Here is a 14,665-nt window from a genome sequence, read left to right as displayed (position 1 = left end):
AGCTCAACAAAATCCCATTAATGGTTTGAAGTCGTTTTGTGGGATCTTGGTGTGTCCAGCACAAATCATATTTCGGATTGATCAGAATAACCTCAATATCGACATAGTACACAATTTCCGTATCTGTCGCTTTCCAACATTGATCTCGCGTCGAAAATGTAAACTTCACATCTGGATAGAGATCCATGATGTACATTTCGACAGCTTTGTTCCACTGTTCGAGGTTTAAACGTAACATGTGTCGAAAAAAACCTAAATCTTTGAGTTCGACGGCTAGCATTGTTTTGTGTGAAGTGTACTAAGTCAAATTACTGCTATATAACATTTTTCTACAAAACAAACAAACACCTGTAAACGTTTCAACAATTTTATTCAATACTTTGAACATGTACAATTGACAGGCACGCAGTGACAGGTCCAGCATCGGTGCATTCGGTTTATACGTCGCTGTGTTATTTTGCCCACGCTGAGAAAAAATGGAGGACGTTTCGCCACCGCAATTTCGGCATCCCAGTCCTCAGTTTTTGGAGTGACGGTTTCTGAAACAGAACAAGCAAAAGTTAGTTACAGCATTCAACGTTTACAATCAAACCTCCAACACTAACATATGAAATTCTTAACAACATACTTTTTATCTCAGACAGCCTAATCTCCATATCCCAGTCCTCAGTTTTTGGAACCCGGAATGTAGTTGCTGGCACAGACATGTTATCGCTTTGAAGGTTAGATCAAGAATGATTTGATCTACCAGTCATGTAGCGCCTTTTATTTGCAGCGACTCTTTGACAACCACTAACCCAAAGCTGTTGTTACTTGTTTCAGTATACAGAATATTTAGGTTTTTGTTGGCCGTATTGTATTCACAAGAAACGAAGTTGTACTTTGATTGCATCAAACGCTCAATTTCCTCACGAAGTGTCGCTGAGTCATCTTGCTGCGAGACCTCAAGAATGCTTCTCATGCGAAATGAGTCAAGTTGTTTGTTCCAAAAATCAGTAGTGCATTTGGGTACGAGTGTTTGACCATAACGTTTGATTAGACACGAAGCCAGTTTGTCATGCGTATTCTTTGAAAATGTTAGTACTCCAATCATACTTAAGGCTTGTGTCAAGTAATAGCTCGTAGCTGCCATATCTTTGGTACATGTTCTTGAAAAATAAAGGTGACACTGATGAACCTCATTGCCGTAGTTATCTTCGTAATCGGTTTGTTCGCAAAGCAGAAAATCAGACCCATTGCTTTGAGAACCAGTAAACCTGAGCTTCACAAACTGTATGTATTCAGGTTTAGATATATGAATGACAACTTGTTCTAGGTCTGTTTGTGTGAAATCAACAGGCAAAACATGTTTTTCGTTGATAACAATGTAACACGATGAATCAAAATCAAAGTTTTGATTAATGTGTGTTGCTAACAACTCGGGTTGGTTTGATTTGATGAGTGCATGCAATTTGCTTTCGCCTTTCCGTTCGATGCAACGAGCCATATCTGTTTTCAAAACCTACTTTTTCAAGCTTATAACACTAACTTTGTAACATGACGGGTTGTATATAAAGCCATGCAACTTATTCAATGCGTCTCATTTACAATTTGACAACCGAAGCGACAACATGTTCGTCCAAACATTGTGCGAAAAATTCATTCGCGAGAAAAGAAATTTCAATGCGAATGGTCACCAGAAGAAGTACATGTTTAGCGTTACATGTCCTTTCACAGATGTCGAGGGACTGCGTTTTACGTCGATAACGAACAGTCCGTATGACTACTTGAACTACAAGCCAACGCTGGACCATGTGTTTCTCGATGAACCGACACTAGCTGCGTTTGAACGATATGTTGACTTGATGTTTTCTGTTGCCGATGAAAAGATTGATATGTGCTACTTCAAAATATTGAAAACATTAGTACCAGAACATTTCGCAACTCTAAACGAGCGCATAAAAAAGGGTAGATACATGCAGTCGAATCCCACGTTAAACTACAGACTGCCGATATGCATAATACCAGTGTTGGAGTTGCATGGAATCGAGGAGTTCAGCAAAGTTTATTCTGTGAAATCGACTTGTCTTTCTTTGGAAAGGACTCAGATACGATTGAAGCTGAACACCTACTTTCGAGCAGTCATGACATTACTCGATTGTACGGAAAACGATATCGTGGAAATATTGGTGAAAAAAGGAGTGCTACCGAGTAAAAACTTTCAGCTTGTCAGTACACAGAAAGAGCTCACAATAGGTCTGAAAATTGTGAGAAGCTGTGGTGAAATATACGAAGCGTTGCAAAACTGGCATCGAAATGAGAGAGATGAATGCTAACGTATACTCACTGCAACCAAAATATGGATATCCAAATACAAATTTGTGTCAGGCGTTAGAGGTTTTGTTTGTGATGCATCCTTTGTACCGCAAGCACATCAACAGTCTTCACATTGAAACGGAGCTGATCGATGGGGGAAAAGGTAGACTAGTCAATGCTATTCCTAATCGCAAACGCAAATTTGTTGAAGATCCAAAGGATCAGTCGAGTCTCCCCAAAAAGATGCTTTGCAAAACACAAGAACAAACATGGAATGACTTGCCTTGTTCTGATAAGAAGGCGTGTTCGGAGCAAAACGAGATAATCAGTATGCCGGTCGATTTGGCAGTCGTGAAAGAAGAAATCGTGGAAACGTTCACCCCAGAACAAGAGGTACAAGAAAACCCGATGCCCGTTAGCGACATGTTACCTGAAGAAGACCCATGTAAAGTTTATTTCATCAATCAGTGTCAAAACGAAGAACACGAAGATATGCTCTCTCAAGCGGTTAGAACATGCATTCCCAACATTCACATCCCACCGAACTTTGTCGCATTTTGTGTGTCGAAGGAATTGCTGACAAACGGCCTCGTTTTGTACATTCCTGCAGATTTTGTGTTGTAGTCTGTTGTGTGCAAATTTTTTGTTATATAGCTATTACATGTGTTTTGTTAGATGAATGAAATAAAAACCAGCAATGTTGCGTTTCATACTATTTGTCTTGTTTGTGTCTCTATGTAGCTGTAACGATAACTGCTTCAAAAAATCGCCAGAGCGCGATCTGGGTATATACAATGGTGAATTCTCGATCGTTTCCTATGATGATGCGCTAGAAAAGTTACGCAAAATTGTATATATTCCTGAGAGAACGTACACAACGCAATATGATATTCTCGAGGCCATACGAAAAGTCATTAATAAAATGTTGGGCGTGAAAGACAATTATTTGACCATTGATAATCACAGGGACAGGTTTTGTTTCCAAATCAAAGGCAAACTCTTTTTGATTTTGACCGCGAATATAGGTAGGATGCTAGCTACTGATTCTCTATCGCGGTTCTTGGTACCAGACAATACATCTAATCATGTTGCAGACATCGAAAAACGCAGTACCGATAATGAGCTCGTCACATCGACAGTTTCAAACGAAATTGACACACACACAAACAGCGAAATGGAAAACACAACGCTTGCTTTTATCCCTAACAATGGTTGGACAACCACAAAGGTTAACAAAAAAAGCACGCAAGCAACACTGAGAGTTGCACACGAAAATACCACTAAAACATTAAGTAAAAAACATAACACATCAGTTGTCAATGCCCTTAGCGATGGTTCAACAACCACAAAGGTTGAAGAAAATAGCGATCTTGGCACATCGATAGTTGCAAACGAAACTAGCACACAACAAAACTACAGTGAAAACCATAACATAACGAGTGGTAATATCACTAACAATGGCTCAACAGCCACAAAGGCAAACGAAAATAGCGAAACAGGATCTGTCCTTGTTATAATCGAAGTTGTGTTTTGCATTCTAGCCGTGTTTGCAATCGTTCTTGGACTAATAGGATTTGTGTATAACGTTATAAAAAAACACAGGAACTAAAATAAATATAAAACACACTTATACAAACGGATCTTGTCATTCTTGATGTTCTAAGCCAACCATGCGGTCGTTTATCGTTTTGTGTTTGTTCATTGTTGTCCGCGCAAACACAACAGTTCAAAGCGTTTCTTCTTACGGTTTACAAAACTGTTATTGCAATGTGTGTGATCCGACTAAAAGTATTGGTAAAATATATGATGGATCTTGCTACTTTATTAGTATTGAGCAACAGTTCAAAGTTGGAAACCAGTTTTCAACGCACGTCAATGTACGTAAAACTGTAAACAGTACCGACTATAATGCATACGATGTGGTCATTTTTGGACAAAAAAACATTCATCTAAAAACGGTTTTCACTCAAGTAAGCAACGAATTTATTTTGAACAACATTCAAGGTTCTATCAAGATAGCGCTGTTCAACAACAAAGATAGGCCTGCTCAATGCGTTCATTTGTTCAAACGAAAATATTTGGGCATTTCATGCGAAACGGCTAACGTAGCGCTGTTAAAAGCGGATCGAGGAGAGTTTGTGACTGTGTCACCTTTCAATCCGCGTGCGTACAAGACATGTTCATTTGACGAAAACGCAGCAGCGTCGATCACATCTCCTAAAACTTGTTTCGTGGTGAATGAAGATGGCCAGTGCTTACCAGCAGTGCTGCAAACAGAAGAAGAGTTTCAAAACGCTTTTGACTATCTGATTAACAGAACGCACGACCCGAAGGTGAATGCAATATCTCAAAATTTGATGTTCAAAATTGACAGTCTGAACGAAACGCTCGAATTAAACGATTACGCGATAGTCTATTCGCGAGTGTCATATGATGAGAACAATACGTGCTTGTATATCGACGTGAATGAAAAATCTATTTCGTATGAAGATTGTACAACAAAACGAACTCTGTGTCAGATTAGAATTCCTGGTATGGGACTGGATTCACCGAGTGACGATGATTCCAAAATAAACAGCTTTTGGGTCTTATTTATTGCACTAACATTTGTGGTTGTTTCTTTGGTTATAGTTATAGTTATTGCGTATGTGTTGCAAGGATTTCAATCTAGACGTTTACAAACTACTACAACAGTTCAAATAACAAGCGCCTAACTCGAGTATAAAACCATTCACGCAAAGTCAGTAGTTGTCATAACGTAAAAAATGTTCAGCTGTGAGTTTGTGGCTGCGATGGTAGCAAATTACTTGGAATGCAAGCAGTTTGAGGACTCAAATGACACTCTTTGTGACATTGTTGAATGTGTGGTTTTGCTTGTAAATAGAACGGTAACGATGCATGTTCTTACGAAATATGACTTGATAAACTCTTGTGTCGATAAAGACTATTTCGCCGAATTGCTTGAACAAAAGCTGAACAGTGGTTTGAGCTGGGATGTGTTTGTGACTGCATTTGTTTTGTTTGTTGCCGTCGTGCATGAACGATCGAAATACAACCTTGAAGGCTTCTACCACCTGGTCAAGATTCAAGACGTTTTTCGAAAGTATAGACTAAATGACTGGGTTGAAAAACAACCTGGTAAATGGAATGCATTTGTTGATTATTGTAAGCATGTTTGTTGAATAAAAAGTAGAAAACAGAAAAATACGTTTTTGGTTGTTTTATTCATATATTTCATATATACAATCATCACATTCACGGTCGCTCTGTAAACTAAACAATAAATTTGATTCCAACTCTACAAACAAATCGTTTTTATCGAAAATGTCTTTGATACCAATCATATCGATGATTTCCTTACACATAGCACAGCCGTTGGATTTCAGTAAATCATATTTCTTTTCAGTCTCGCCATCTCGATCAGCAATACTGAAAAGCAGTTTCGTTTCATCTAGTGTATCCCTTACTATTAGATCGACATCGCCATAATTATCGTCGTCGACGTTTCCAACAACATCTTCAACAAGATATAAGTACACGCTAAGGTGAACTGTGATTCCAAAGCACGTTAGTTTAATTTCATACTTGAACTCAGGTCTTGGCTCGAAACAAGAATTTGACCAACCCGGTTGAAACGTGTCAGATTTAAACTTATAGAACCTCTTAACTTTGGGCTTTTCAGTTGATGTGATGCTCAAATGCTTCGATACTATTTCCCACAACTGTTTTGCATCAGCTTGTGACTTGATGCGATCATACTTCGAAATTTGCGGACGAGCATACGATGACCATTTTCTGCGGTGAAAATACATGTTTTGAAATGTAACAATTTCCCAACAGACACTTAAATGGTTTGCGATGCAGATCGTTACAAAATGTGCATATATAAGCGCTGCGCAAAACGTAAACTGCATTAATTGATGTTTGTGACACTCTTTCTCGGCATATTGCTAACACTATTCATTATCGAAGAACGAAACCCCGATATTTGGACTCGTAAACAGACCAAACCTGACAACGACAAGAAGAAGACATGATTTGTGTTACATTTCTTGCGGCGTTTTGTATTCAAGAACTGCGATGGTGGTTGTCTGTTAGAAAAATACGAATGGAATGCATACAGATGATGGAACAAATTCGTATGGACTTTCGAACAGATTGTTGCTGTGGTCGCAAAGACTGCACCAAACTAATTGCGCGACTTCAACTGGAGAAAGAGCAAGCTGTGAAAGACTCTCGAACTTGTATTGTTTGCCGCATTGAAGAGAAAACCTGTGTGGTAACTGCATGCTGGCACTTGTTTTGCGTAAACTGTTGCTGGCGCATGCATATGAACGGGAACAAATGCGCTGTGTGTAGAACTGAGATGTGGGGTTGGACGCCGATTTATTGGACCGATTAGAAGTTATGACTTTGAGTGTTTTTATTATCGATAAATAAACCGTTGAAATGCATTTTATGTGAATAAAAAGTAGAAAACAGAAAAATACGCTTTTGGTTGTCTTATTGCATGAACAAAACAAACACACAAGTTTACTGTTATTGTTCTTTATTAACAACATACAACAAAAATGTACAACACTTATGTCATCACATTTTCTTCTCTGCGCTTTCGACTCAGACTACGACTGAACACCTTTGTAAAGCTTCTCTTCCTAGGCCTTGAACGTTTATCATCGTTTTCACTAAGTTCGTTGACTGACTTCGGTTGAAGGTTTTCCTTTGACTCGTTTTCTCTTCTGAGCAATTCGTTATCATACGCGGTTTTGTTGTGAAATGTAAGAAGTTGTGGAATGCGTTTAAGAAACATCACCACTTCTGTCATGCCTAGGTGCTCAGCGAGTTCGATCATGTTTACCAGGCTAGAGATTGACTGCCAATCCGAGTAATCTAGCGTGAGACCGTTACATTGGTACTCAGACAGGTTCATGAGAATTTCAAACACGTTCATCAATTCTTGAACACTGTACTTCGGCTGAATCTTGACATGATTTGTCTTAACGTTAGTGAACATTTTCACAATTGCTGCTGGGTATGATTTTTGTTCTTTGCCCACATAAAATACAACCCTGTCTTTGCTTTGTTTAAGCGACTGAATGAGCTTTGAAGAGATTTCAATACCAATATCGTACTTCAGTTTAGTGAACAAGCGATTAGTGGCTTCGGTGTCAGTGACCCGTTTAATATCTTTAACGTTTATGGTTGACATGGTTGACATGGTTGTGTGTGGTTTGAGTGTTTCTATAGAAAAACTAACCTTAAATAGATTTTTATCGCAGTTTTCCAAACCGTAATTTGTGATTGTATAGACAGTTGAACATCCACAAAAAGTCATGTTTTTTCTTGAGCTGGGAATCACATCCTATAGTGTTAATCATAACAAGAAAAACATAAACTCCTAAAAGCGAATAAGGGCAGAGTGAAGTGTTTTCTCGAAGTTTTGTATGTATCGTAAATAAACTTTATGTATGTGGAATTGTTAACCGTACTTTCGTCAAACAGAGAGAAAAAATTGTAAGCTTTAAGTCGGTTGTATCCACAAATAGGATCGCCAAATACTGAATCAAAATGGCTTGTAATTTCGCTAGTTGTCAATTTTTTGAACAACGACATGCGTTCATCGTCTTTGAACTCATTGAGAACCATTGTGACACACGTTTGAATTCCACACCCGAGTTTTGAGTTCATTTCTACTAGCTTGCTTTCGAATATTCGTATTGGTTCTTCATATTCTGTTATGTATTGAAAAATGCATAGCGAGCATTCGTGGTGATGTCTAGAGTACATGGGTGAAAGCAAGTAGGTGTTTTGTGCTAACTGTTCGTCTTCGTCAACAATCAAAACCTCGTCGATATCCATTGATAAGGCAACAAATGTTTACAGTTCATTGATACAATTTATTTACAACATATACAAAAAATGTAACACACACAAGTCAACATAATCATACAATATTGCAACAACGTAGTCATTGGTCATCATCGCTCAATTCTAGATCACTGAGTATTGTTTTTTCCTTTTTCGGTTTCTTAACAGTTTTTTTTTCACCAGATTTTCGCATTCTCTTAACAGCCAGAGCGTTCATAATTTCCTCTTCATCATCGTTCAGCGTATCTGACATTTCTGCATCGGAGATGTCGATATCGGCATAGTTGCGTTTTTCCTCAACCTTGGAAGATTTGATTCGCTCTATCAAAGAAAACATGGTTTCGTCTTCCCCAGAACCGAGTATTTTGTTGAGCACATCAATTGGAACTCGATCGAAAACCTTGGAGCTCACAGTCTTCAAAACATCGTCTTGCAGGTTTTTTGTTTTCTTGATGCCCTTTATCAGATGCTGCGTTCTTACTTTGAGGCGTCTGTACTGCGCTAGTTTGGTATCAATCTGTTGTAATTTCTTAGAAAGGTCTTCTAACTTCGAACTATAGTTAGGCGACACGAAGACACCTGGCTCGACTTCAGAAACCCAATTCCTTTTCACGCCGTGTTGCAGGACAGCATTTGCAAACTCATTTATTCGTTCACGGTTGTTCAGCATTTGTTGTGCCATCGTTGAAAGTTATTGCGAGTGTGCTTATTTCGTTAAACGCATCAATATATATACGTGTGAAAAAATAATGCACGCCTTACTTGTTCATCATTGGCTTGAATAATCGAATGTAGTACGCCTCTTTGGCTTTACGCACGTGCTTGTCTCGCTCTGTCTCCAAAACGAATACAGTGTAACGTTCTTTTACATCGCACAAGTGTTTCCCACATTCTATCAAATGATCAGTAGCTCGACAATAATGCTGCTCTGTTCGAATATGAGAGTTGTGTGTGTGAATGCGTTTTCTCAGATTAACGGTCTCGCCAATATACTCACCGCCGCAAGTGTTGCACTTCAGAACATATATAACATCTTTTGATTTACAAGTCAAGTTCTCTCCATCTTCAACAATGTATACAAAACCACAATTGAACTGAAAACTATTTCCACTCTTTATTTGAGAACATAGAGTGCAGCGCTCACCGTTACATGGTTTAACTTTGTAGTCCATCAACAACTCAAAATAGTGAAATTATGACTGAAAATGTGTTTATGCGTTTTTTGTTACAAAAACATGAAGATCAGCTGGTACCGTGAAATTGATTCCTTGTTCCTGCATAGCACGAGTAATGTCAAAACACGAACAGTTTTGCGAATTTAGCTGACTGATATATAGAGTTTTACTAACTTTTGTGAAACAAAACTCGATTGTCAAGTCGAATATGAACACGTTTTCGTCTCCAATATCGTCTAGTATGGTTTCAAAAATGCTTTCGAGCAGTTCTTGTTCATTGATCAAAACGCTGATGCATTTAAAAACGTGGATGGAAAATTCTTGAGTGTTACCAATGCTCTCGCGTTCAATGGTATACATGTTGTCATACGAAGTCATTGTGAGTTATGACAATAGCGGATACAAACGCTTTGATATATGTTAACTGTTTACAACAGTATCGTTATGCCGAGCTATGCTGTGTAGTACAATTATGAAGCAAATAGCAGCTATCACAAGCACAATGAATCCACCAACACAAACAGCGACAGTTTCCCAAAACGTTAATTTTCTTAGTCCCGGTTCGTCATTCAATGTACTTTTACCCAACAAAACCTCGCAAATCGTGGGACTGTGTTTGCATTTTTCGATTGAAATGGTCTTTGATCGCATATCGACATACGTGCATTCTTGTCCACTGTTCGTCCTTTTGTTGTACACAATGAAGTGATCGCTGGTTACAGAAGTGTCATCTATATTTTTTATTTGAAACTTTGCCTCACTCATATTGTGTGCCGTGTTCTGAGTAATGCTAACCAAATATGAAACAACCGTATTATCCAAATCGTAAACACTCGCAATACTTGAGTGCGAACAATTTTCATCAATCCGAAAACATTTGCCATCATTCGCTTTCACAGCACCAATATCGCAGTATGTGAAATTAGCCAATTGTATGTGTGGTACGCGAATGAAATGACCATTTCTCGCTATAAGCACAGCATTCGTGCTCTCGGTACAATTCTCAATTTGATACGTATTTCTATATAACGACATACAAATCTTATCAACAGCTGTGCCATCTTTGGTGCTGAAGACAGTAAGTCGATATGATGAAGCCTTTTTCGCGAGAATAACTTCGTTACTCACTTGTTTCACTATTTGACTTAGCATCGCACGTAAAGCATGATTACGTTCGTTGATAATCAAGAGTGTGTATTCACGAAACGGAGAAAAATGCGTATTAGAGGAAATCTTGAATGATGAATCCAAGTTGATGAAATAGCAACGATTGTTATGTACTTTACCGATTGTAGTTGAACGATTACATGTTAGGCAGTAACAATTTTGCAATCCATACGTAGATACTTCTGCAACGGTCTGCTTGTGGTGCTTAATTCCCATTTTATGCTTGTTGATAGCATCTTGCATATTTTGAAATTGTTGGTTAACGATGTTATCGTTTTTAACTGGCAGACTAACGGTGAGTTTTGGCTTGGTAAGAGCATTTTGAATTTTGTGAGAAGTTTGGTTAACAACAGTATTTTTTTAACTGGCGGACTTATTTTGTTTTTTGGCTTGTTGGTAGAAGTTTGAATATCGTAAAATGTTTGGCTAACGAAAGTATTGGCATTTTGAATATCGTGAATTTTTTGGCTTACGATAGGGTCAACGATAGGTTTGTTTGTTACTGACAGAACTTTAGTGTTTTTGAAAAAAAAGTTAGAAAAATCGATAATTGGTACATTTTCAGCGCTTTGCTTTTCATCCAAATTATCGTCAGAGTAATCCTCATCAAAGTTATCCTCGTCAGAGTAATCCTCGTCAGATTGATCATAGTCAAAGTCAAACTTATCATCGATTTTTAAGCGGATCTCACTCATTTCCTGCTCTATTTGTGTAATTGTGTCTCGCAATTCTTTGGACTTAGAAGGGATTATTTCCAAACCTAGATCATATTCTTTGATATACTTGGCGACTGACAAATCATTCATTTTTCTCTTCAATAACGCATTTTTGATTCGTGTTAACGCATGATCCTGTTTCTCGGGACTAGCACCTTCTAAATTCACATCGCACCATGTTCCGAACGTTTTACACAGTTCAGTATTAAATCTGATGAAGGCATGACCGTGCATCCCATTTGCACAAATTTCACTTCCATCATAGGTCAATGAAAAATTGTACGGAAACAAAGGAATCCAAGCGTGTGTGTAAATCTCAGTAAACACAGATTCTACAAACTCACTGATAGAGTACGTTTTCGGCTCAATTTGCAATCTAACTAAAAGACTTGGTAAGTCGTAAGTGATAAACATTGATCCCGCTACAAAACCATCAACTACACTGTATACCGGTTTTGAAAACGCTTTTTTCTTGTTCGGACATCTAGATAGACCTATGGATTTGCATTGTTGCTCATGACCTTCTAAACTAAACTCTGGGTTTTGCATCCATTTGTTGAAAAATTGTAAATTTTCTTTGACATCGTCGTATAATGACAAATACTCATAGGTTACGTTTATCAACACATAAAATAAACCATTCGTAACGTCAATCGGTGTATTATGTACATGCTTGAAACAAGACGGTTCATAAAAATTTGGTTTAGGACGTCCTAACGCATTTGTTTGTAAAACTATGGGACAAAACAGGGCAACTATATGCACGAACATATACATGACGAGTTTTTGATGCATTGTCATTTTGGAAAGTTCCTATATAAGTATTTTCAAACAACAAATTGAAGTTATTTGTCTTTCAGTCATTCACATGGATTACACCACAAATAGCATTCCTATGTGTCTGTGGACAGATTTCCAGCATGTAGAAATAAATACAAGAGAACATTTTGCACATCAATTCGAAACGTACGCAAGACTCAAAGCTTCTCTACAACCAACGAAGTTGATAATGTGTCTATTTGATGAAATTGTGGAATGTGTTTGCAGCAAAACAAACATAAGCAAAATCAAGATTCAACATGCGCTAATGGACTCTTGTACTTCAAGAAAAACCTTTTCAATTTGGTCGTTTCTGATCAAAGATGTGACAAAAGAAACTTTGAGAGTTCTTGCTACGAAAGCGAACCGGTGCAGATTCGATTTGATGTATAATTATACTCACGGTGGAAACTGGATATGTGGCGCAATAGATTTCCACGGTTCGGAGAAGTCAGAAGATATTATCCAAGCGATACTTGAAACAGAGAACGTTTTTGAAATGTTTAGTGCCAATGCGATGACAAAATTTACCCATCAAATTGTGTCACATCGTGATTGTTGAATAAAATGTATTGTATTATAGCTTGTGTTTTTGTGTTTATTTTTTGATACTTCTCGAAAAACAAACAATACGCAAAATCGTTTTAGGTTTTTTTATTAACACATACATGCACAATCGAACACAAAAGAACAAACATGCCATAACTGTCAATGCCTGAGTCTTACATCTTCTTTGTTCATTTTCAATATCCATGTTATGATTGCTTATATTCAAATGTTTTGAGTCGTAGCGTTATCGAAAATACACCTAAACTTCCTATACAAATACATGGATGTTGCCTCTCATATTCATCCATGTATTGAACGAATGCCTCATAGTCAGAAAAATAAATATACTCGGTCTCTTCATCCCATAGACGTTCAACCTGATTTTGTTTTTCATCATCGATGCCACTGATTTCGTCCGAATAAAAATTGGTTTCTTCTCTATATTGGTCGTCCAAAAACTGTTCTTCTATCATATCATCGATATCACGGCTTCTGCAAACCCAACACATTTTTCTATCATGTATCTCTGCATCTTGATCATTGGAACCCTTTTGAAATATGTGATTATCATCGTCGATTTCGCCCCGGTAATATTTTTGCTTTTGATAAAACTGTTCGTAAGATTCGAAAACCTGTTCTTCCAGTATATCGCCAGCATCATTAGTTCTGCAAACCCAACACATTTTTCTATCATGTTTCTTTACATCTTGATCATTGGAACCTTTTTGAGGTATGTAATTATCATCGTCGATTCTGTCCTGGTAATATGTTTGCTTTTGATCTCGTTTTGCATTGCGTATTTTTGTTCTTCGTTTCTTTTTCAGCCTGTTTTCAGCCTTTTTACGCTGCTTTTCAGTTTGTTTTTGATAAGATTTGTAGCGGGTACGAGTACAAGTCTTGTCAATTTTCGCCATTAGCAGCTCATCCAAATCACTATAATTATCGTATTCGTCATACTTTTGGTCATCTTTTGTTTGAAGACTTTCTACCGATTTATTTGAATATTTTTGGATATCATCGCTAGAATGAACATCTTGATCGCTTTCTGTTTCCACAATTCCATAATTATCTCTTTCATATTGCTTTTCAAACTCGTTTTCCAAGTACCTATCGCATAACTCATAGTCAAGAAATTCAAATTCAAAAGGACAAGCACGACCAAACCGTCGATGACTGAGTCTCACTATTTCTTCTTTGTTCATGTTCCAATCGAACACAAAAGGACAAGCGGGGCACAGCTGTCGATGCCTAACTCTCACATCTACTTTGTCCATGTTCCAAATGGAAATGTGCGCATTGCAAAACACGCATCTAACGCAATTAAAAATAGTGTCGGAGAAATTCTCTCTCGTGTCGGAGATGACACAAGGGTCGTAGATGAACCCTTGGCTAGCCAGGTCTTCCTTTGACACGCTGCGTTTGGATGGCCTGTCTTCAAAGGTTTGAAGTCTCTGGTCCATAGTTTGATAGCGACTGAAGGCTCGTGGTTCAGATTTTCTAAGCCTCGCAAAACGACTGTACACAGACATGTTTGCAAACAAACGTTCTTAGACTTACTAACTCCTATTTATACCATTTTTTTGTAATGACTTATGCGATACAACTCTCGTAGTACAATTAGTGTATATTGAAAACAAAATTAGCCCGGCAAAATTAGCGGGGGGGTCTTTTTTAAAACCCCACCCCCCTTATTAAACCGTCAGAACATTTTCCGGGCATATCATATAGCGCCGCATCCCGCACCAAAAATGCACACAAGAAAAAAGTGGCTGTGGGTTAATTGCTATCTAGAAACTCAGCTGCCACACATTTAAAATGGAATAACATAGAAGTGCTAGTTCTCTTAAATACTCATTAATCTAGTTTACGTCGATAAAATTATATTTTTACAAAAAAAATAGCATTTACCCCACGTAAAGGTATACAATACGTTCACATGTTTCATGATAAACACGGTGTAGCAGATCAAATAACACTTGCCATATTTCTTAACCTTTAATTCAAAACAGTGTCCCATACTCGGAGCAAAAAAATATTTATAGTAAGTATTATTGCTATCATTGACATCCTTGCGCA

At 37.8% G+C, this 14,665-nt stretch overlaps 1 protein-coding gene across 1 annotated transcript; it reads right to left on the bottom strand.

Annotated features, from left to right (window-relative positions):
- Positions 1-353: 353 nt before the first annotated feature.
- LOC127870964 (uncharacterized) lies at positions 354-14,326 on the bottom strand. The gene is made up of 2 exons (XM_052413565.1): positions 12,444-14,326; positions 354-539 (listed from the first exon to the last, which is right to left on the bottom strand). Exon 1 carries the CDS (start codon positions 14,116-14,118, stop codon positions 12,796-12,798), a length of 1,323 nt encoding a protein of 440 aa, XP_052269525.1. The 5' UTR covers positions 14,119-14,326; the 3' UTR covers positions 354-539; positions 12,444-12,795.
- Positions 14,327-14,665: the final 339 nt, after the last annotated feature.

Source organism: Dreissena polymorpha, chromosome 3, assembly GCF_020536995.1.
Source record: "Dreissena polymorpha isolate Duluth1 chromosome 3, UMN_Dpol_1.0, whole genome shotgun sequence".
NCBI classification, from domain to species: Eukaryota; Metazoa; Mollusca; class Bivalvia; order Myida; family Dreissenidae; genus Dreissena; species Dreissena polymorpha.
This window is presented reverse-complemented; position numbering and strand designations above follow the sequence as displayed.

Coding starts and splice junctions, on each gene's coding strand:
- LOC127870964 (XM_052413565.1), bottom strand. CDS start 14,118: ATGTCTGTGTACAGTCGTTTTGCGAGGCTTAGAAAATCTGAACCACGA.